At 43.1% G+C, this 21,473-nt stretch overlaps 1 protein-coding gene across 3 annotated transcripts in view; it reads right to left on the bottom strand.

The window, feature by feature from the left end:
- RAB4A (RAB4A, member RAS oncogene family) overlaps positions 1 to 21,473 on the bottom strand; it is a 91,192-nt gene that overhangs the window by 28,790 nt on the left and 40,929 nt on the right. The window contains exons 4-6 of one of the 3 annotated variants that reach the window (XM_061182883.1): positions 20,533 to 20,628; positions 16,656 to 16,789; positions 10,943 to 12,026 (exon numbers count right to left, since the gene is read on the bottom strand). In XM_061182883.1, coding sequence (XP_061038866.1) covers positions 16,674 to 16,789; positions 20,533 to 20,628 — 212 coding nt within the window. In that variant the 3' untranslated portion in view covers positions 10,943 to 12,026; positions 16,656 to 16,673. Of the gene's footprint in view, positions 1 to 10,942; positions 12,027 to 16,655; positions 16,790 to 20,532; positions 20,629 to 21,473 lie in introns of those variants that run through there. The other 2 variants (XM_061182864.1, XM_061182874.1) reach the window with 2 other exon arrangements.

The following is a 21,473-nucleotide window of genomic DNA, read 5'->3' on the forward strand; positions in this document are numbered from 1 at the left end:
GGAAATTAAACAACCTGCTCATAAATAAATCCACCAAAAAGATGGTCTCAAGAGGAATTAGAAGATATTTTAAATGGAAGAAAAATGAAATTACAATGTATTAAAATTTGTGGACACAGTTAAAGAAAGTAGTACTTAGAAGGAATGTATAGCATTGAGAGCTTATATTAGGAAAGCAGGCCTCAGATCAATAATCTAAGCTTCCATCTTAAGACAAAAGTAAGCCCACATCTTCCAGAATGAAGGAAAAAGCAGAAATCAATAAAATTGATAACCAAAACAAATGAAGCCAAAAGCTGGTTCTTTGAAAAGATGAGTAAAATTGATAAGCCTCTAGCAAGCTTGACAAAAAAGAACAAGCCATACGTTAGCAATATCAGGAATAAAATGTGATTATCTGAATTTGCATTTCACTATTAGTGAGGGTTACCTTCTTTTTCATGTTTATCAATCATCTATTTCTTTGATGAATGGCCTATTTATGTGCTTTGCCAAGCTTAAAATTATTTTGGGAAAACTAGAAAAGCACACTGCCTCCCCCCCCCCACCCCCAGTGGGTATCTGTTTGTTTAACTAGCTAGGATCTCTGTATTATCTATCTGACCCCAATCTTATGTCAAACGTGTTGCAAATGCTTTGTCATAGCCCGTTGCTGACTGCATGCTTTCTTTTGTATAGAAAATACTAATTTGCAGAGTCAAACCTCAAACCCTTTCTTTATGGGGTATTTTGAGTCACCTACAGAAAGATTCACCCTTTGGTCATAAAAAAATTCTTATGTTCTTCCAATGCCTTTAAAAAAGTCTTACCTTTTGCTTTTAGATCTTTAATCCAACTGGAATTAACTTTTTTGGTGAATATGAATTAGGGATCCAACCTTTTTAAAAAAAATTCAATTAAATGGGAAGAAAAAGGGCCTAACACCATCCAGTGAAGAGCCCTTACTGATATAAAATGTCACATCATACTTTTTCATAAATTGCCACAGATACAAGGGAAAGTTTCTAGATGCTGCTCTTCTGTGGATCAACTGGTCTACACCTGAGCTCACAGCATTGTTTTAACTTAATTTTGCAGTGCATTTTAGTATTTGGTATGGCAAGTCTCCCTACCCTCCCTCGTTCTTTGCTTTCCTTGGCAATTTTCTTTTTTATATGAACTTTAGAATGAGCTTGTCGATTTCTATTTTAACATTCCATTTGGGAATTTTATTAAACTGCATTGCATTTACTAATTTTGGAGGACTGACATCTTTATCATATTGACTCTTTCTATCCCCAAATAGAGTATGTCTCCATTTAAGTTGGTCTTCTTATATTTATTTCAATAAAGTTTTCATCAAAAAGGTCTTTCACGTTTCTTGCTGGACCTTTTTTCCCCCTTCCATCAAATTTTGTAAATGCTTCTTGCCTCTGCATAGGAAAGGGGCTGAACTGGGAGGAATGCTGTTACTTTTTCTAATGAATGAAGGAAGGAGACAGAAATGTGGGTGAAGACAGAAGTTGACGATGCTATCATTAATCATGTATTTTGGAATTACCTCAAAAGAACCAGGGAATTGGAAATGACCCAATTGTTTATAAGCAAGGAAGTGGTTAAAGAAAACATGGCATATTCACACAATGGACCATTATTCAGCCTTCGATAAGAAGGAGAAAGCTCTCAATGTGCCCAGACGTGCCAAGAGCTCCAAGATGCAGTACAGATGGAAAAAGACAGTGTGTGTAACGTGTTGCCTTTTGTTTAAGGAAGGGAGGAGGAATAATACCTGTATCCACATTAAGGAACTCTGCAAGGATACACTCACTAGCCAGTGGTAAAGTTACTGTAGGTGTGGGGTGAGGAGGGAGTGAGGGAGAGGCAAGGAGGCCCCAGGGTGACCTTCCATCCTGCTTTGATTTTTGACATGTAAGAATGTATTAGCTATTTTTAAAAATCCTAGAGAAAACAGGAAAAAAAAAACAAACCCAAAACTGAATACCCACTCTTTGAAGATATGTCTACCCCTGAAAACTCCAAGCTGTGTGTGGTTAAGCTAGGCTGACGGCAGAGCCAGCTAGGGGCCTGTAGGGCCAGCAATTGCAGCCCCCCTCTCCTGGGCCTGAAGCTGGCTGGAAGGGTACTTTGAACCTTCTTACCATATTCAAAACACGGAGATTTTTGGATAGTGAGGTGTAAATCCTGAATTTCCACCAAAATGACTAACCTTTCCTAGGAATAAAATTTGAACTTGATTACACCAACAATAGAAGCTTATTGAGGTTTTCAGAAGGCCCAGGGCTTGCTTAGGTGGGCCAGGCTGCTGGCTTTTCCATGTGTTCTCATTGGGACACACAGACTCTGCTCCACTTTCCTCCACAGCAGGACTGATTTCCCAGGGATGCCCGTGGTGTGCCCTTCATAACAACAGTGCTCCTGTAGCCTGTGACTGCTGTTTATAGATTAAAGGACACCTTCTTCATGACTGCTACAGTATGTATGGCAAAGGTTAAAATTTAATAAAACAAAATATAAACCTTAATTTTTTAAAAAATGGCTTTTTCTTACATACAGCATGGATTTAAGTTTGGGCCTCCTGCACTATTAGTGGGAGGGTAAATTGGTACAAGTTCTCTGGAGGGCAGTTTGGCTTTACGGCTCTTAAAAAGGAGCACATCTTTGACTTGGCAATTCTACTCCTAAGTGTTTCCCCACATACCCACGTGGGCCCAGGGAGGTGACCACAGCGCAGCGTCCCGGGCAGACGGGGCACATCCGCACGCTGCCCCCATCGGAGCGCCTACGGTGGTGGGGAATGAGGAAAGGGAAGTGCGGGCAGCCCTGAGCATCTGGAAGACCCAGCGGACGCCCTGTGCTCACGTCTGCACAGGTTCAGGAAGCCTGGTGGCCCACGGGCAGGGGACACCACGCCTGCTGCCTGGGATCTTGCTGTGAGCGTGGCTTCAACTTAAACCCAAAACACTGGCCGTGTTGGCTGTGAGCGGTAGTCTGAACCAGTTAAGAGTGACTGCTTGTGACAGCTAACATCGCCATTAACCCATCTTCTACTGGTTTTATGACCTAGGTGTTGACCAGGGCCCGAGACAGCCAGCCTGTTTCACTTGAGGGTTTCAAGGGAACCGGAGGTTCTTCTGTCTCTGTGCTGCCTTCTGCTTCTTGAGAGGAATCCTGGGGGTCAGGACCAAATGCCTGCTTCCTGCCAAGAGCCCCCTCCACCAGCCCGCCTTGCTGGGGGCCCCGGCCTGGCACCACACCCCCCTCCCTCATGGATGGTTCCCAACACTGCCCGCTATGCTTTCTACGACGTTTTCCGTGGACTCGACTCGTACCCACGCCCAGCCGAGTGCTCTGCTGTGTGGCGTCAGCCTGTGAGAACGGCTCTGACAATGGGTGAGACACCATCTCACCGGGACGTCCCCGAGGACAAACACCAGACCCGGCCTAAAGCCGAGGCCGCTACATCGAGGATCCCAAAACGTAACTACATTGGGTAAAGGTCTGAAGTCAAGGGCTAGTGCTTAAAGCCAACATTACTCCTGGAAACAAAAAGAGGAAGACAGGAAGGCCAGAATACAGTAATCGGATAGTCACAGATCAAGTAAAAAAAAATCCGAGTACCTAAAGACATTTTTCTTCTATTCTTGCTCAAGGACTCAGTCGAATAAACAGAGAAGAGAAGCAACACAGGCTAGGGCCAGCCGGGGCAGGAGTTTACTGGCAGACAGCACAGGGCGTTGCCACAGTAACAGCAGACATTAGATGCTGCCGGGCGAGGGGCGTCAGGCAGAGAGCACCCTCCTGCGGGCAAAGGGCGACAGCCACGGCACAGGCCCCCAGGCACTGCCTCACCTTCACAGAGAAATACCCGACTCACAAGCAACTTCGGTACAGCTTTAGCCACCAGATACAAAACGACAATGGCAAGCATTCAAAAACCAGTTGGCATGCATGTTCAGTCATGCATTTTTAATTGATAATATTTTCAGTGTACTGAAGGCAGGGACAAAAAGGCAAGTTATCAAGCTTGCAGGTTTTTCTTTTCTTTTTAAATCAACGCATGGTTTCACAGTGATGAAATGAACTTATTTCCCACCTCCAACAACTTGGCACTAAAGGTATGTTAAACATGGAAAATACTCTTACCAGTTAAAATAAGAACGCTTTATAGTCCTTGAAATTCCAGTAAACACGTGTGTTTGAAATTTCCATGAATTTTGAAGAAAAAAAGGTGCCAGTCAACAGAAATCCCGGTGCCTTGTCCTACCGTGCCTTGCTGTGGAGACCACAGGGCTGCCCCCCCCGGGGCCCACCGTCCACTTCCTGGGGGTGGCAGCCCTGGCCTCTGCATCTCGGGCCCCTGTACTCTGAGCCACTGCAAAGGGCTATTTTGAAGGTTAAATCAGATGTTAAATGTGAGAACACCTTTAAGTTGTAAAAAAGTGTTATGCCCCTTCGAGGCTTTACAATAGACATTTCAAATGACAGTATTAAAAATGAGGAATCTGCTAAACAAAAATTCTCCAGTAATTTCTCAATAAACTATGTTTTTTTTTTAAAAGAAGAAAAGAAAAGTGGGCATGAAATCCTATACTTTGATCGGAGACACACTGAACAACCAACGCAGCACTTGGGTACTGGATTTCTCCAAGTGCAGAAGTATATTTCTCACGGCTCAGATAGGGCTAAAGTTTGAAGAATCAGGTAAAAACATGGATAAACAACCTAAATAGAAAACCAAATTTAAAAGCTTCAGGTGAAATCATTTCATCTTAAAATTAGAGTAGGAAAACTATTATTTGCCATTCCTCTCCTACTGCTTTGAAAAGGCGGCAGTTACTGAGTTTTTATAGCTCTGGCTTCTGCTTCAATGTCAGGACCTGTCAACTGTAACAGAGTGTGTGTAATCAACAGAATTGAGAGATTCGACACATTTCACCCCAAGCATTTATGGCCCATCCTACAAGTCTTGGACAGCTGAGCAGGCCTAGGCCTGAAAGCAGACGTTTATTGACAAATCGTCTGTTCCATTGCTTCTCACAGCCTCAAGTGACTGGTCAGTGCACACGGACAGCACAGCAGTCTGGGTGCCTGCTTGCCCACAGGCTGTACCGTCAGGTACCAAGAGGCCAGCTAAGAGTGCACAGACAGCGTTCCCAAGAACTACCGATCCAAACAACAAAACCTGCAACCTAAACAGCAAAGCTCTTAACCCTAGAATGTAGAACAAGACAACTGGGTAACTAGGCACTGAAGTCAACAGTCGCAAACGAAGAGGCTGCTCTGAGAGTTACGATTTCAGACAGTTTCATTACCATGTGTCTTGGAAAGAGAGTTGTGGACTGAAACTTGGACTCCAAATGCCTCCCAAGGTTTGGGAAGTTCTCAGCCATCATTTCTTTAAACAAGCTTCCCGCCCTCCCTCCCTCTCTTCTCCTCCCGGGGCTCCAGTGATGTGTAGACTGTCTCTTAACAGTGTCTTGTAAGTCCTGGAGGCTTTTCATTCTTTTCCCCCCCTTTGCTTCTCTGTTTGAATAATTTCAAATGATATGTCTTCAAGCTCACTGCTTCTTTCTTCTGTTGCTGTTGAAGCTCTGTATTAAATTCTTCGGTTCAGTCGTTGTATTCTTCAGCTCCAAAATGTCTGTTTGGTTCTTTTTTATGTTTTCTATCTCTTTGTTGAACTTCTCATTTTGTTCTTGTATTGTTTTCCTGATTTTGTTAAGTTGTTTTATCTGTGTTCTCTTGTAGCTCTCTGAGCATTTTTGGAACAATTATTTTGAATTCTTTGTTGGCCAACTCATGCGTCCGCATTTCTTTGGGGAGAGTTACTGTAAGTTTGCCGTGTTCCTTTGGTGGTCTCACGATTCCCTGATTCTCTGTGATCCCTGAAGTCTTGCTATTAATAGGTATCTGTGCACTTGAAGAAGCAGCCATCTCTTCCAGACTTTATGGGCTGACTTTGGTATAAGGAAAGACCTTCACCTGCAGGTGGGGGCATGCTGGAGTGTGCTGTGATCCCAGGCCTAGTGGTGCAGGGTGCCAAGTTCAGGGTCAGGGGGTACTCTGGGTGGGAGGGATATTGTGCCATTGGCTCAGGCCACTGAGGGTCACAGCATCGACTGTGTGGTTCCTGGCAAGCACTGTGCGGGCTCTGCAGTGGCTGCAAGGGCCGGTGGGTTCCTCAGCGGCACCTCCAGATTCAGCTGCTCGGGCACAGGTCAGGAAGCAGTGATGGCCAGAGTTGGAGGTGTGCGCACACCTGGCTGTGGAGACCAGCTGCAGGTGCCTGTGTAGTGGCAGGGGCTGGTCGCAGACTCACATGTAGTGGTGGGGAACAGGGCCAGTCGCAAGGGCTTGGGCCAAGCGTGGGCCCACAGCAGCTGCGGGGGCCCTGGCAGGGGGTGTACTTTACTAGAGCTGCAGAATCTCCCCACAGGTGTGTACACAACAGCGGAGGTTGGTGACGGGGATCAGCCTGGGGGCGCGCAGGTGCACAGCTGGGAGGGGCTGGCCACACTGCGCACCCGGCAACGGGGGTCAGCCGCAGGGCCCTAGGCGGGCATCTCGCACCTACGTAGCTGGGCAGGCTGCCAGTGCAGATCCTGGGCCCTGGTGGGGCCGGGGAGGATGGGGAGGGACTCAGGCAGCAGGTGCCCAGGAATGGGAGTACCCATGGGGTGATAACTACTGAAGGCTGGCGGGCTCCTCTGCGGAGCAGGGCACTAGGAACCGTGGTTGTTCCAGCTGCATGGCTGACACTTCGCTCCACGTCTCAGGGTTGCTGGTCTCTAGGTGGGGTGAAACTGAACAGGTCCTGCCCCAAAAGGCTGGGGAAGCTGGTCGCTCACAGCACCCCCCCTTTCCTGGGGAGGAGAACTCTTTCTAGCTGGGGAGTTCCCTCCTGGTGCTGAGCAGTGCTGGCCTGGGGGATGGGGTGATGCAGACAAAATGAAGCTGTTCTTCCTTCCCTTTCTGTGTGATGATTTTCAGGTTTTTGTTCCACTGAGCAGCTGAAATTTCTTAAGTGGACTCCCGAGTTCTCCCAGAGCTGCTTTTCTCTGTGGATAGCTAACTGTTGATCTTTGTTGGGAGGCGGGGGGGGGGATGGAGGCCGGGGTCTCGGTGATATCATTTGAAAGTGAGCTCTAGGAGTTCTGAAACTCCCTCCCACAAAGGAAGGGACTGAGTAGGATCATATAAACACCTTTTGGGAGATTTGGCAAAACAGGCATCTTGCAGTGGATAGGCTCGATATCCAGGTACTTTAGAAGGACTTGGGGACACAGCTGACTCTGATCATCTGTCCTCTCCACAAGCACTGGAGTCCCTTCTATTTGCCAGGCCCTAGGCACACAGAAGGTGGCCCTTTCCTAGGGAAGTCTCAGCCCAGTAGAGAAGACAAAGAAAGACAATCTACGGATCGACGTGACCAATACCAAAAGCAAGGTCAGGACAGCGCAGGACTGGAGCAGCGTGTCTGCACGTGTCAGGAGTGGGAGAGGGTTACTGAAGGCTCCCAGCTGCACCCGTCAGGACAAGGGGGCTGCAGCCTGACAGACCTGGACCGCCTGCAGGGTGCGTTACAGGTGAGGGCAATGAAACAGTCCATGCAAAGGCAGAGAGGCGATGAGAAAGCAAGGGGCATTCAGAGCAACACAAGAGTGTCCTGTAAAAGCACCATTTTCCCCAGGAAATAGGCACAGCATGAGGGCATGTGACAGATGTTTATGGCCACAGAAACCAACACGGTGACTTTTCCGGAAAGGAGAATGGTGTGGTGGACTTACCCCAAATTAATCACATCACAAATTTTCCTAGTCAGTGTAAAATGATTTGACGGCTCCCCACCCAACATACAGAACTTAGCACTTTACTCTCATACAGAGTTAGTTGGCCCTTAAATATTTAGTGAACATAATTATTTCTATGGCATTTTGGAATGTGACATACTCAGAAATTTCGTGTTTGTTTTCTTAAAATGTTAGTTTTTCTTTAAAATGAAATTTACACATGACATCAAGAAGTTAGAGAAAGGAGCTGTCAGAGCACAGGCGTATTATCTATTATTCCTCCAGTTCCCACAGGTGAAGGACAACATCCTCTAGGATGAAGGAGCATGCTGACATTATTGTAAGCTCGACCCACTTCATACTTGGTTAGCGTTAACTTCCGGAGATGCATGGGTCAAGTTCAATACATCCTTCATGTAGACACGCTGAGATGATTGAATTAGGTGCGCCTCACATTACTACAGTGGCAAGGGTGATACTGAGACGGTCTAACAACCAGTTCGGTGAGGGGTCCCACCACTCTGAAGCTGTGCTGGCTGTGGGTGGCAGGCTGGCTGCCCCGTGTCCCTGCTGAAGGTACAACTGTCCCCTGGGCTCGGGGACAGAACTTCCAGTACAATTAGCCACATGTTGGGAAATGACCTCCCGTAATACTGGATTAAAGATGTGCATCTCGCTTCTTCAATACATGCCAGAAAGACAACTTTATATAATTGCAAGAAAAAAACCATAGCCATTCTTGGCTTGTAACAGTATCTTTTATGAAGTTCCCAATGGTATGTTGATTATATAAAATTAAAGAAATATATTCTTGTCGGAGATGCATACTGAACTATTTTTGGGTGAAATGACAGATGTTTTGGGTGTTTCCAAATATTACAGCATAAAAAAAGTGGGGCAAAGGTACAATAGATAAGACAAGATTGGCATAATGTGGACAATTGTGGAAGCTAGCTGATATAGTGGTTCTATGTGCTATTTTCTCCATACTTGTGTATGTCCAAAAACTCCCATAAGTCAGTTGCTAACCTTAGAGGGTGATGGCCGACAAATGACTCCTCTTCCTGAAGCTGGCAAGTTGCGTGTTCTCAGATAAATCCCTCTACAATTCTAAAAGCAACTCCTTAAAGAAGTAAATACAATCAGGAAGCAACCAAGCAACAACTGGGATAAACTCAGATTGTTTGTAGGTGCATAGGTAGACTGATTAGTAAAGAGAAATCACTTTACAACTAGCACAAAAAATTATTTTAAACTTTACAGGTGTTTTAAAGTCCCTCTAATTTTCCCCTCCAAAAAAAGCAAAAAAAAAAAAAAAAAAAAGGACAAATTTGACAGAAAATAAAGAACCATCTACTGTGTCACGGTATGAATTATAAATCATTTAAATTACTGATTTTAGCATTTTCTTCACTCTGAATAATACTGATCTGCTAGGAATCAATGTTCTTAAAGATTTCAAAAACTCTTACATAAGTCACAAGTAATATGTTTTCAAAAAACCATTATAGTATCCCAAATTGTGATGTTTTCATTTTCACTTAAATGCTGGACTGTGAAAGAATAAATTATAATCTCAAGTCCAGATGGAGTGTAGAATCTTTTTCTAGGAAGACTGAGAAAATGCTTTTCTAGATATGTAAATTAAGAGCATCCTGAAAACTTAATAAGTTGTGGGAAATACATACATAACATTTGTTACTAGATATATTTGGTCTTTATCTCTGGTTCCCGACACAAAGCTCCTAAAGCCCTTAGAATTTCCTGAGTTTTAGGGGTCCCTTGTGAGCAGAGTTTATGCTAATGAATTGACTTCAGGTGTGTCCCCTAGAGAGCCTCAGTGTGGGGCTGGTCACCAGAAAGATCGAAGGAACTTTTAGCTCCACCCACTGGCCTCAGGGAAGGGGGGTGCTGGAGAGCAAGCTCTAGAAAAATTCTTGAACAGCAAGATTTGAGGAGCTTCTGCGCTTCCGGGTTGGTGAACAGGAAGACATCCATGTGCCGCGAGGGTGGTGCACACCAAACTCCACGGGGACAGACGCTCCTGTGCTCGGTACCCTTCCAGACCTGGCCCTATGTATCTCCTCGTCTGCTGTTCATTTGTATCCTTTAATATCCTTTGCAAAAAACCAGTAATCTCATAAGGAAACTGTTTCTCTCAGTCCTGTGAGCTGCTCTAGAAGTTAATCAAACCCAAGGAGGGGGTCGTGGGAACCTCAGACTTAGTGCTGACTTAACCTCAGCACTTAACCTGTGCTGGTAGGTCAGAAGCACAGGTAACAACCTGGACCTGTGACTGGCATCTGCAGTGTGTGTCTGGGCGGGTGGTGGTGGTGGTGGTGATGCCGACTCAGCCCTTAACCTGTGGGATCTGATGCCATGTCCGGGTAGACAGGGTCAGAACAGAACCCATCTGGTGTGTGAAGAGCCAGAGGATTGGTTGGTGGTGTTGGAAAACACTCCATGGACCAAATACCACATTTTCTCCCCTCTTCATTTTTCCTAAAGGCCTTTATTAAGAACCACCATGGTTTGGTTCTCCAGCAACTTTTATTGGTCAAGGGATGTGGAATTATACGCAGTACCTGGGGTGTCATTAACAGGCTCACTTATAAATCAACTTAACATTTATCTTATTTAAAAAAATGTTTGCTTTTGAATAAACTGATGTGGTCAAACAGACATGCTCCTACCCCATGCAAAAAGCTGTTCAAAAACGAGCAGCTTGCAAACCCACTGTAAATGAGATACTGAATGAAACATTCTTCTAGCGAGGTCCAAGAAGCAGTTCAGTCTGAGAATTTGCTTCATATTCTGACTTTTCAAAATCAAATATTCAAGACATAAAAGAAGCAAAATTAAAGTACCGAAAACAGCTATATCCTGATATTTTTATCCAAGTCACTTCCCAGAGTTTGTAGTGCTGCTGTGCTCTGTTGGTTAAAACAAAACAACAAAAGCAGTAGGCAGCTTCCAACTTAAAGGTAATGAAATTTACCAGTTTGCAGCTAAAAGTCACAGTGGAAGAACACATATAAGGTGAAGAATGCTTTTAAACCTTTCAGCTTTAAATAGTACTGTATTTTAACTTTAAAGAAAAGTTCTATTATATATTTTTTGCATAAACATTTTAAAATAGTAGAACAAGTCTTTGTAATACAATATATATTAGACTTCAATATAACTCATGTGAATTAAAAACATGTTAACTCGGTAACTGTCCTAAGGCAAAAGCTGTACAGAAACTTCTTAGTGGTGTCCCTTTAAAATTAACTTGATTTAGCGGGTTGCCTTAAAATGAACACAAAACAATAAAAGACTAAAAAGGAGGCAGTGATGCTCTAATACTGAATTCCGGAAAAAGCACAGTAGCAAACGATGTGTTTCCTAACAGGAAGACAGGTGGTTCAGCAAACTGGGACCAGGTGAGCAGCCCCTGGTACGTGGTTCATCTGTTGCGCTGAGCAGATGCTGAGAGTAGATCGGTTGCCTAGGAAGTTTGGTTCAAGGCACCAGCATCTTCAGCACTGATCACAGCGCCTGAGACAGAGCAGGTGCTCAGCTCTACTTCCTGAACTGATCTGATGAAGATGCTTTAGAGTCAACAGGGTGCCGGACAGTGTAAAGTTCATGGAAAAACTCCATTTTTCATTTTATTTTGGTATGTGAGTAACTACCGATCTAGTATTTCGAGTGTGGCTCACATGACACCTTGTGGACTGTGGTAAATGGAATGAACTAAGCACTGCGTCGGCGATCAATGCCAGAGTCTCTGAATATCAGGTCATAAACATAACCAACTGTGCAATATAACCGACACAATGATCAAAGCACACCTCACAATGAACAGATTTTAGTTCAGACGATTAAAAAAAAATAAAGTTAATACTGCATTTAGTGCAACGCTCTATCAATCATACCATACGTCAGATACCATGCTGTGGAGACGCACTGGACTAGCATATATACAGTACAGAGCCAGGATTCAAACCAGGGTGAAAGGGCGGATACGGAACAGAACATTTTTACATACATGTGTACATTTAATGGTCTTGTCCACTGAATTGGATTTATTATACGTTTGCTGTGCCACATCTACTAGCTTGCATAACAACCCAAGTTATTTTTTTTGCACAAAGATCTACTTCCATATAAAGTAGAAAAAGACGGTGGTTAAAAAAAAAAAAACTTCTTCAAGCTCCAACAACTGTGTCCCAAATACCACTGTATGAACACCTAAAAAATATTAAGAACAATTTAGAAATATGCATAACTAAAAATGTACAAACATCGATTCAAGTCACAAAGGGAACTAGTGAATGAATACTTCCAATTTTTATTTAAACTTACCTAGGCATATTAGATAATGCTGACTATACAGAAAAAAGAGGAAGCTTTAGAAAGTTAAAATCTCTACTTGCAAATTTTATAAATGAGCCTTAGCTACAGGCACATTCATTTAGACTTCAATGAACCCAGGAAAAGACTCGTCACTGACATAAAGGGAGAAGAACCTCTCACTCAATCACTCCCATCAACTTTCCTTTCTCAGCAAGAGTATAAGGATTTCCCACAAATTCTTTCAAGCAGAGGATCTAAGTTTTGTTTTAATTGGTAAGGCTGGGTTTAATCTAGCATTTTGCTATTTGTTTTATATTTTCCCCATCTGTTCTTTACTTCCTTTTTTCCTCTTTTCCTGCCTTCTTTTGGATTTATTTAGATTAATTATGTATTTATTCCATTTTAATTCCCATGTTGGCTTATTAGCCAAAACTCTTCATTGTGTTGTTTCAGTGGTTGCTTTAGGATTTTTTTCTTAAGATTTTATTTTTTTAGAGCAGTTTTAGGTTCAAAGCAAAATTGAGGCGGGAAAAGTATGTAGAATTCCCAAAGCCGCCCTGCCTTCACACATACACAGCCTCCCCCGTTACCAGCGTCCCCACCAGATGGTACATTTGTGACAGCTGATAAGCCTACACTGACAATTCGTAACCACCCCAAATCCATAGTTAAATTACAGTTCACTCTTGGTGTTCTATGTTCTAGGGATTTGGACAAATAAATGATGACACGTATCCAGCACATGGTATTATACAGAGTATTTTCGCTCTCCTAAAAATCCTCTGTGTTCTGCCTATTCATCCCTCCCATCCCCAGCCCCTGATCTTTTTCCTGTCTCCATAGTCTTGCCTTTTCCAGGATGTCACATAGTTGGAATCATGCAGTATGTAGCCTTTTCAGATTGGCTTCTTTGTTTTTTTTTGGCCGCACCGCATGGCATGTGGGATCTTAGTTCCCCGACCAAGGATTGAACCTGTGCCCCCTGCAGTGGAAGCGCAGAGTCTTAACCACTGGACCACCAGGGAAATCCCCAGATTGGCTTCTTTCACTTAGTTATATGCCTTGAAGGCTTGACAGCTCATTTCTTTTTAGTGCTGAATAATATTCCATTGTCTGGATGGACCGCAGTTTACCCACTTGCCTTCCGAAGGACATCCTGTTTGCTTGCAAGCTTTGGAAATTATGAATAATGCTGCTATAAACATCCATGTGCAGGGTTTTGTGTGGACATAAGTTTTCAACTCCTTGGGTTAATAGCAAGGAGTGAGACTGCTGGATCATACAGTAAGAGTAAGTTTAGTTTCATCTATCTATCTATCTAATGGTTTTACACGTGTTATACGATTGACAGTTTAAACACTGATTATAAACATGTCTTGCTAATTTATTTATTTTTAAGCATTACTCTTTCTTTTTAAATTTAATTTTTATTTTTGGCTGCGCTGGGTCTTTGTTGCAGTACACAGGCTTCTCATTGCGGTGGCTTCTCTTGTTGCAGAGCACGGGCTCTAGGAGAACGGGCTTCAGTATTTGTAGCATTCGGGCTCAGTAGTTGTGGCACATGGGCTTAGTTGCTCCGCGGCATGTGGGATCTTCCTAGACCAGGGATCGAACCTGTGTCCCCTGCATTGGCAGGTGGATTCTTAAGCACTGTGCCACCAGGGAAGTCCTAAGGTCAGTTTTACAAGAAAATGCCAAGCTGTCTTCCAAAGTGGCTGCACCATTTTGCATTCCCACCAGCAATGAACGAGAATTCCTATTGTTCTACGTCCTCACCAGCATTTGGTGTTGTCAGCGTCTTGGATTGTGGCCATTCTAATAGGCTTGTAGTGACATCTCATTGTTTTACTTTGCTTTTTCCTTGATGGCATATGATTTGGCGTATGTTTTCGTATACTTATTGCCATCTGGATATCTTCTTTGGTGAGGTGTCTGTTAAGGTCTTTGGCCCATTTTTAAATTGGGTTGTTTGTTTTCTTACTGTTGCGTTTTAAGAGGTCTTTGTGTATTTAGGATAACAGTCCTTTATCAGGTATGTGTGTCACAAATATTTTCTCCTGGTCTATAGCTTGTCTACTAATTCTCCTGACGTCTTTTGCAGAGCAGAAGTTTTTATTTTTCATGAAGTCCAGCTTACCAATTATTTCTTTCATGGATTGTGTCTTTGGTGCTGTGTCTAAAAAGTCATCACCATACCCTAGGTCATCTACATTTTCTTTTATCTTCTAGGAGTTTTATAGTTTTGCATTTTACATTTAGGTCTATGATCCATTTTGAGTTAATTTTTGTGACGGGTACAAGGTCTGGTATGTAGATTCATTTTTTTGCATGGATGTCCAGTTGTTCTAGCACCATTTGTTGAAAAGACTATTTTTGCTCCATTGTATTGCCTTTGCTCCTTTATCAAACATCAGTATGTGGGTGTATTTCTGGGCTCTCTATTCTGTCCCATTGATCTACTTGTCTATTATTTCACCAATACCATACTATCTTGACTACTGTGGCTTTATAGTGTTTTGAAGCTGGGTAGTAACAGTCCTTCAACTTTGTTCTTCTCCCTCAATACTGTGTTGGCTATTATGGGTCTTTTGTCTCTTCTCCACATAAACTGCAGAATCAGTTTGGTTTTCCTCATACAGATGTTGTTAGAGTTCTACCTAACTATTTCCTTTTTGGGGGGATGCTAACGGAAATGGTATTGTGTTTTTCATTTCGAATTGCACTTGTTCATTGCTGGTATAGAGAAAAGTGATGGACTTTTGTATATTAACCTTGTATGTTGCAACTGTGCTATATAATCATTTATATAGAGTTTGTGGATTTTTTGGATTTTCTACACAGATTATCATCAGCCAACAAAGTTAGTTAATTTCTTCCTTCCCAGTCTGTATACCTTTTATTTCCTTTTCTTATTGCATTAGCTAGGACTTCCAGTATGATGGTGAGAGGGGACCTCCTTGCCTTGATATTAACAGGAAAGCTTCAACTTTCTCACCATTAAGCAGGATGTTAGGAGTAGGTTTTGGGTAGATTTTCTTTATTAAGTTGAGGAGATTCCCCTCTACTCCTACTTTACTGAGAGCTTTCATTGTGAATGGATATTGGATTTTGTCAAATGATTTTTCTGCATCTCTTGATGAAATCATGTGATTTTTGTTCCCTGTTGATGTGACGATTACATTAATTGATTTTGGAATGTTGAACCAGCCTTGCATACCTGGGATAAATCCCACTTGGAAGGATGTAATTCTTTTTATACATTGGTGGATTCAATCTAACATTTTGTTGAGAATTTTTGCATCTATGTTCACAGGAGATACTAGTGTGTAGTTTTCTTTTCTTGTAATGTCTTTGTCTGGTTTTGGAATTAGGGTAATGCTGGCCTCATAGAATGAGTTGGGAAGTGTTCTGTCTGCTTTTCTGTGAAAGAGACTGAAGAGAATTGGTATAGTTTCTTCCTTAAATGTTTGGTGGAATTCACCAATGAACCCGTGTGGGCCTGGTGCTTTCTGTTTTGGAAGATTATTAATTATTGGTTCAATTTCTGTAATAGATATAGGCCTATTCAGATTGTGTATTTGTTCTTGTATAAGTTTTGGCAAATTGTGTCTTTGATAGAATTGGTTTATTTCATGTAGGTTATCAAATTTGTGGGCATAGAGTTGTTCATAGCATTCCTTTATTATCCTTTTAATGTCCACAGAATCTGCAGTGATGTCCCCGCTTTCATTTCTGATATTAGTAATTTATATATATATATACATATATATATATATATATATATATTTTTTTTTTTTTTCCCCTTAGCCTGGCTAGAGTCACTGATTTTACTGGTCTTTTTCAAGGAACCAGCTTTGGTTTCGTTGATTTTTCTCTACTGATTTCCTGCTCTAATTTTTATTATTTCTTTTCTTCTGCCGACTCTGGCTTTAATTTGCTCTTCTTTTTCTGGTTTTCTATGGTGGACACTTATATGATGGTATTTAGACCTTTCTTCTTTTCTAATACATGCATTTAATGCTATAAATTTCACTCTAAGTACTGTTTGTGTTGAATCTTCCCAAATTTTGATAAGTTGTGTTTTTTCATTTAGTTCAAAATATTCTTAAATTTCTCTTGAGATTTCTTCTTTCGCTCATGTGTTATTTAGAAGTGTGCTGTTTAATCCCCGCGTATTTTGGATTTTCCAGTTATCTTTCTGTTACTGATTTCTAGTTTAATTCCACTGTGGTCTGAGAGCAGACACTGGATGATTTCTATTCTTTTAAATGTGTTCAGGTGTGTGTTATGGTCCAGGATGTGGTCTGTTTTGGTGAGTGTTCCACGTGAGCTTGAGAGGAATGTGTGAGCAGAGGTTCTCACTGCTGAGAATCTCTAACTTTGAAATATGCAATCCCCTCTCCTTTTCATAACGTAGCTGCAAAAAGCAGTGAGAGCCTCCACCTCTGAGCCTGCACGGGGCTCTGGGTAGCAAACCAGGGGCGAGGCCGAGGGCGGTGGGGCCGCCACGACGCAGGCACCTACCTGTGTACCCGCGCTGCTTCAGCAGCCACACTCCTGCGCGCTCGGGGCCTGTGCGCGGCGTGGAGACCGCAGCTGTCTCAAGGCAGCATCTCCATACTGAATCCCTGAGCCCATTCTTTCTGGGTCCAGCTCACCTGAGGACCAAGCAAGTCTTTAGAAAAAGTTTTCATGCTTCTGTGATCCCCACAATATATTAAGTGAAAAAAGCAAAGTGCAGAACACAGTGCATATACAACACAATTTTGAATAAAGAGGAAAAAATACGCACGTTTGCTTGTATGGGCATAAAAACCTCTTTGGACGGATACATGAAGAACTGGTAATAATGGTTGACTTCAAGAAAGAGCTCTAGATAGCTAGGGGACAGGAGACGGGGTAACAGAGGGTGACTCACTGTATCTTCTTCTGCACTTTCTGAATTTGGAATTATGTGAATATATTATGTCTACAAAGATTTAACTTAAAATTAAACCACAAAGATACCATTTTTCACTTATGAGACTGGTAAAAACCCACGTATGATAACACACCCTGTGGGTGTGGCTTTAGTGAAATAAACACCTTCATTCACTACTAGTGGGATGATAAACTGCTACAACCCCGATGGAGGAATTTGACAGCCTCTACCTAAATTCCAAATGCTTGTGTTCTTTGACGCAGCAAATCCACTTCTGGGAATTTATCCTATACATACACTCACACACATGTGAAATGATATACAAAAGGTTATTTACTGCAACATGTTTTGTTACAGCTAAATACTGGCAACAACTCAAATGTCCAAAGTAGACTGGTTAAATAAATTATGGCAATACACAAAATTGAACACTACACACACACACGCACTATGTGTGTATACGTACATTAGCATATATATGTATATGGAAGTCTCTAAATACTGATTTGTCATCACCGGTAGGTATAGTAAGTGCAGAGTTCATAGTACGCTAACTTTTGTGTAAAAAGGAGGGGAGAAAATAATGGTTTTTGAACCATACGAATGTACTGCCTCTTTAGAAAACTAAAATTAAAAAGTACTGCTGAAATGGATAAACAACAAGGTCCTACTGGGGGACAGGGAACTATATTCAATATCCTGTGACAAACCATAATGGAAAAGAATATGAAAATACATATATATATGTATAACTGAATCACTTTGCTGTACAGCAGAAATTAACACAACATTGTAAATCAACTATACTTCAATAAAATCTAAAAAAAAAAAAGTACTGCTGGAGAATTCTAACACATCCTTATTGTTTTTCATCTGATGTAACTATGATTTGGATGATCTCAGAAGAAAAAGATCCTGAAAGCTTTATATGAATTAACTCACACACACTGTATTCATGGGTGGATACCAAAGGGGGAAGGTAATCTAAATAAAAGCTCATGTTGGGCTTGCTAATACTCAACATCACACCAATTTTAATGATAAGTATTTATGCTCTCGTCTTTAAAAATAACAGTTCTGTACCAGGTTGAGTAACTTTTTTTTGCTGTTTTCAGATCAAAAGACCACAGAAGGGTGAAGCGGCCCTCTTCCTGCTGAGACCAGCCCTCGGTCTGGGACCCTGACGCTCTCCCACTACCTCACCCGCCCCTACCTTCTCCGTCCGCTCCCCTCCACCTTCCTCTCTTCTCTCGCGTCATTTACAGGTGCTAAGACTTCTTCTGTTGCTGAAACCTCTCATTAAATTAACCCTCCTCCAGGGAGGCGCCCAGGCTCTGCTTCCTCTCCTCCTCTCTGTGCTCAGATGCTCCCTGTCTTCTCCCTTTGTCATTCTGCTGGTAAAGATGACCGGTGACTTCCTACTGCCCGCCCCACGGGATACTTTTCAGCTCAAGTCTTAGCTTATGAGACTTTCCTTTGATGCATTTGATAATGAACAACCCTTTGGCTGAACCTCGGCTAAAGTGATACCCACGTTCCCGGGTCTCTTCATATACCTCTGCCTTTTCCCCTCCTTCTCTTGCTCATCCTCTGGTCTCCAGGGCTTCGCTCTGGGCCACTGCCCTGCCCACTCTCCACCGATCGCTGAATGATCTCGTTCCTTCCAGAGTTGCCACTGCTCCTGCAGATGGATGGCTCCCAAGCAGACGCTGCCAGCCAGGAATTCTCGCCACAGCTTCCTGGATGCCTCCTCCTGTTAGTTCCAGTGACGCTGCCCAGTGAACACTCCACAACAGAACCATCTTGCTTCCCTTGAACCGGCTTACCCTCTGGCTCTGCCATGACCCTCTGGGTCACCGAGTTACCCGGCTGTGACGTCGAGTTACCCTCGGCTCCCCCTCCCTTCCTGACCCCACCTCTTCAGCCCCCTCCCCAGAGTCAATGGCCCTGCCCTGCTATTTAGCATCTGAGTCACGACGCCACTGCCAAAACGTTTCTTGGATTCACCTATGTCTCTTCATCTCCGCTTCCACATCCTCGATAAAGCTTTAATCAGGCATCTTTTTTTCGGATTACTCAAACATGCCTTAGTTGCTATCCTGGCCATCGGCCCTGGGCTCCCTTCAGTATGTCCCTGATGTGACCACCCACACACACAGGATTTGCCTCCAGCCGCAATCTGACCACATCATTCACTGCCCCCGCCCCTGAATGGCCACTCACTCCTACCGCAGTGGTCCTCAATCTTGGACGAACATCAGAATTAATCACACGAGAGAGCTTTTTAAAACCTGATGCTGAGGGCTTAATTCAGCATCTCTAGAGGTGGGTCTTGGGATTCAAACTTTTATGCATCCCAGGAGACTCTAGCATACAGGCAGGGTGGAGACTCGGTCACCACAGGGTAAAGTTCTAGATCCCGGATCACGATCCCTGGGCTGGCTGCTGCCTCTCCTCAGCCTTCTCTCCTGCCATTCCCCGCTGTGGTCCTTCTGTTCTAGTAACTTCAACTTCTCCCCCAGTCTCCACTCGTGCTGTCCCTGCTGGCCTCCCCTCCTCCCCACTCCCCTGCCCGCCTCCTCCTCCTCACATTTGACAGCCTGAGCTCAGTCGGCACCTCCTCCTGGAAGCCCCTCCTGATATCACCTCCTAAACAGGTAGGTTCTCCTTCTTCGTGTGCCCCAAGATCCTGTGTGCTTCTCAGTTACTGTATCGACCACACCGTATTATAATTATCTTTTGACTGCTTCCCATGAAAGACAGTTTCTTGAGGGCAAGGGTTGTGATTAATTTATTTCTGTATCCTAGCACCTGACAAAGAATAGGCATTCAGATATTTGAATGAATCAATTAAAAACTGAATGTCCACATATAATTTTGGTGATATTTAAATAAAAAGTAACTCTAATAAATGGCAACTACATATTAGTTTGTCAGCTGCCTAAATTAGGGGTCTTGTAAATTTATTTTCACTGAAGCGACAAACAGAACAATGATGAGACAGGTTACTACTGAGGCACGCTCAGTGAGCTTCGGGAGTAAATTCTCCCCGATGCCTGATCTCAACCAGCGGCACCCCGCGAGGTGCCCATAAATCACGTCAAGCCACACGGCTGGTGCCTCTCCACCACACATGACCGCTGGCCCAGCAGAGTCCGAGGTGCTGACGGAGCGCGGACAAAGGTCCGTTCTTCCTGAAGTGATGGCTCCAACAAAGGCTGTGGTTCTAAAAGCAAACACGCCCTGACACCCTGACTCTGTCCCTTCCATCACTGGGGCCAAGGAGGTGGCTGTGAAGGAGGCGTGGGCTCCCACCTCAGCCGCGGACAAGACCTTCAAGCCCGTGAGTGGCGACTGCAGGTCGGCAGGGGGAGAGAGGCCACTCTGACCAAATCACTCCTGGAAGTACTGAAAAGTGACACTATTGAGCTAGAGAGGAAACTATGCTAAAGGAAAGTTTATTAATGGAAAGCCTTTTACCTGATTCAATTTTGTTAAGTATTTTTCTCGCACACTGTACAAAGGCCTCTTCCACGTTCTCCCCGGTTAGTGCGCTCGTTTCCAGAAACATCAGTTCTAAAATCGACATCAAACAAAACACGAAGCCATATTTAGAAGACAATCACAATGATTCAATTCATAACTGCCAGCTTAGTACACTCTTAGAATAGCAGACGAAATAGAATTTAGTACTTAAAGCCAGGTATTTCTGCAAATATGAAATCAATAAATGTCAAGATATTTTTTTAAATATTAGAAGAAATCTAACTTTTTATGAAAAGTAACTAGTATTTTGTGCTAGCACTTAAATGTGTTGAAGAAACTAAGCAAGCAGGATGCTGGTAAGGAAGCAGGCTGGCTGAAGGCACCCAGCTGTTCATATAAGACAAAGTAGCAATTGCCTTTCCGATAGTCTTCACGTCACCACAAATACAACCTACAAGTGCTGACATTTGGTGTGCCGCCCTGACAGTGGGGGGATCTTACACGAACGAGCCCTCTTCTCATTCACAGCTGGTGACTCATGCGGCAGAAGGGTGCTCTCCTTGCTTCTGTGAGCAAACCACAACCTCTCCAGACCCTTGTTTCCTTCCTTGTAAAGATGAGTTTCATTTAAATGACAGATAAATTCCTTTTGAGCTTTAACATTCTAAGCGTGCATATTTCTAAACAGCTTCTTTACAAACTCATGAAGGCGTATGTTTTTATCGCATGTTTATTTTCTTAGCAGAAAACCTGTTCGTTTGTGAGAGTGTAAGTTGGTAGTCCTGGAGTCCAACTGGAAGTTGATATTAGGATATTTTAGTTATTGATTGCTTCTAAAAATTAAAGTTATTTTAAAATGTCTGAATTCTTCTCATTCAGCCGTCTATAAGCAACCGTTAATTTTATGTGTCATCCTTATGTATTCTATATGGAAA

Source organism: Eubalaena glacialis, chromosome 1, assembly GCF_028564815.1.
Source record: "Eubalaena glacialis isolate mEubGla1 chromosome 1, mEubGla1.1.hap2.+ XY, whole genome shotgun sequence".
Lineage (NCBI taxonomy): Eukaryota > Metazoa > Chordata > Mammalia > Artiodactyla > Balaenidae > Eubalaena > Eubalaena glacialis.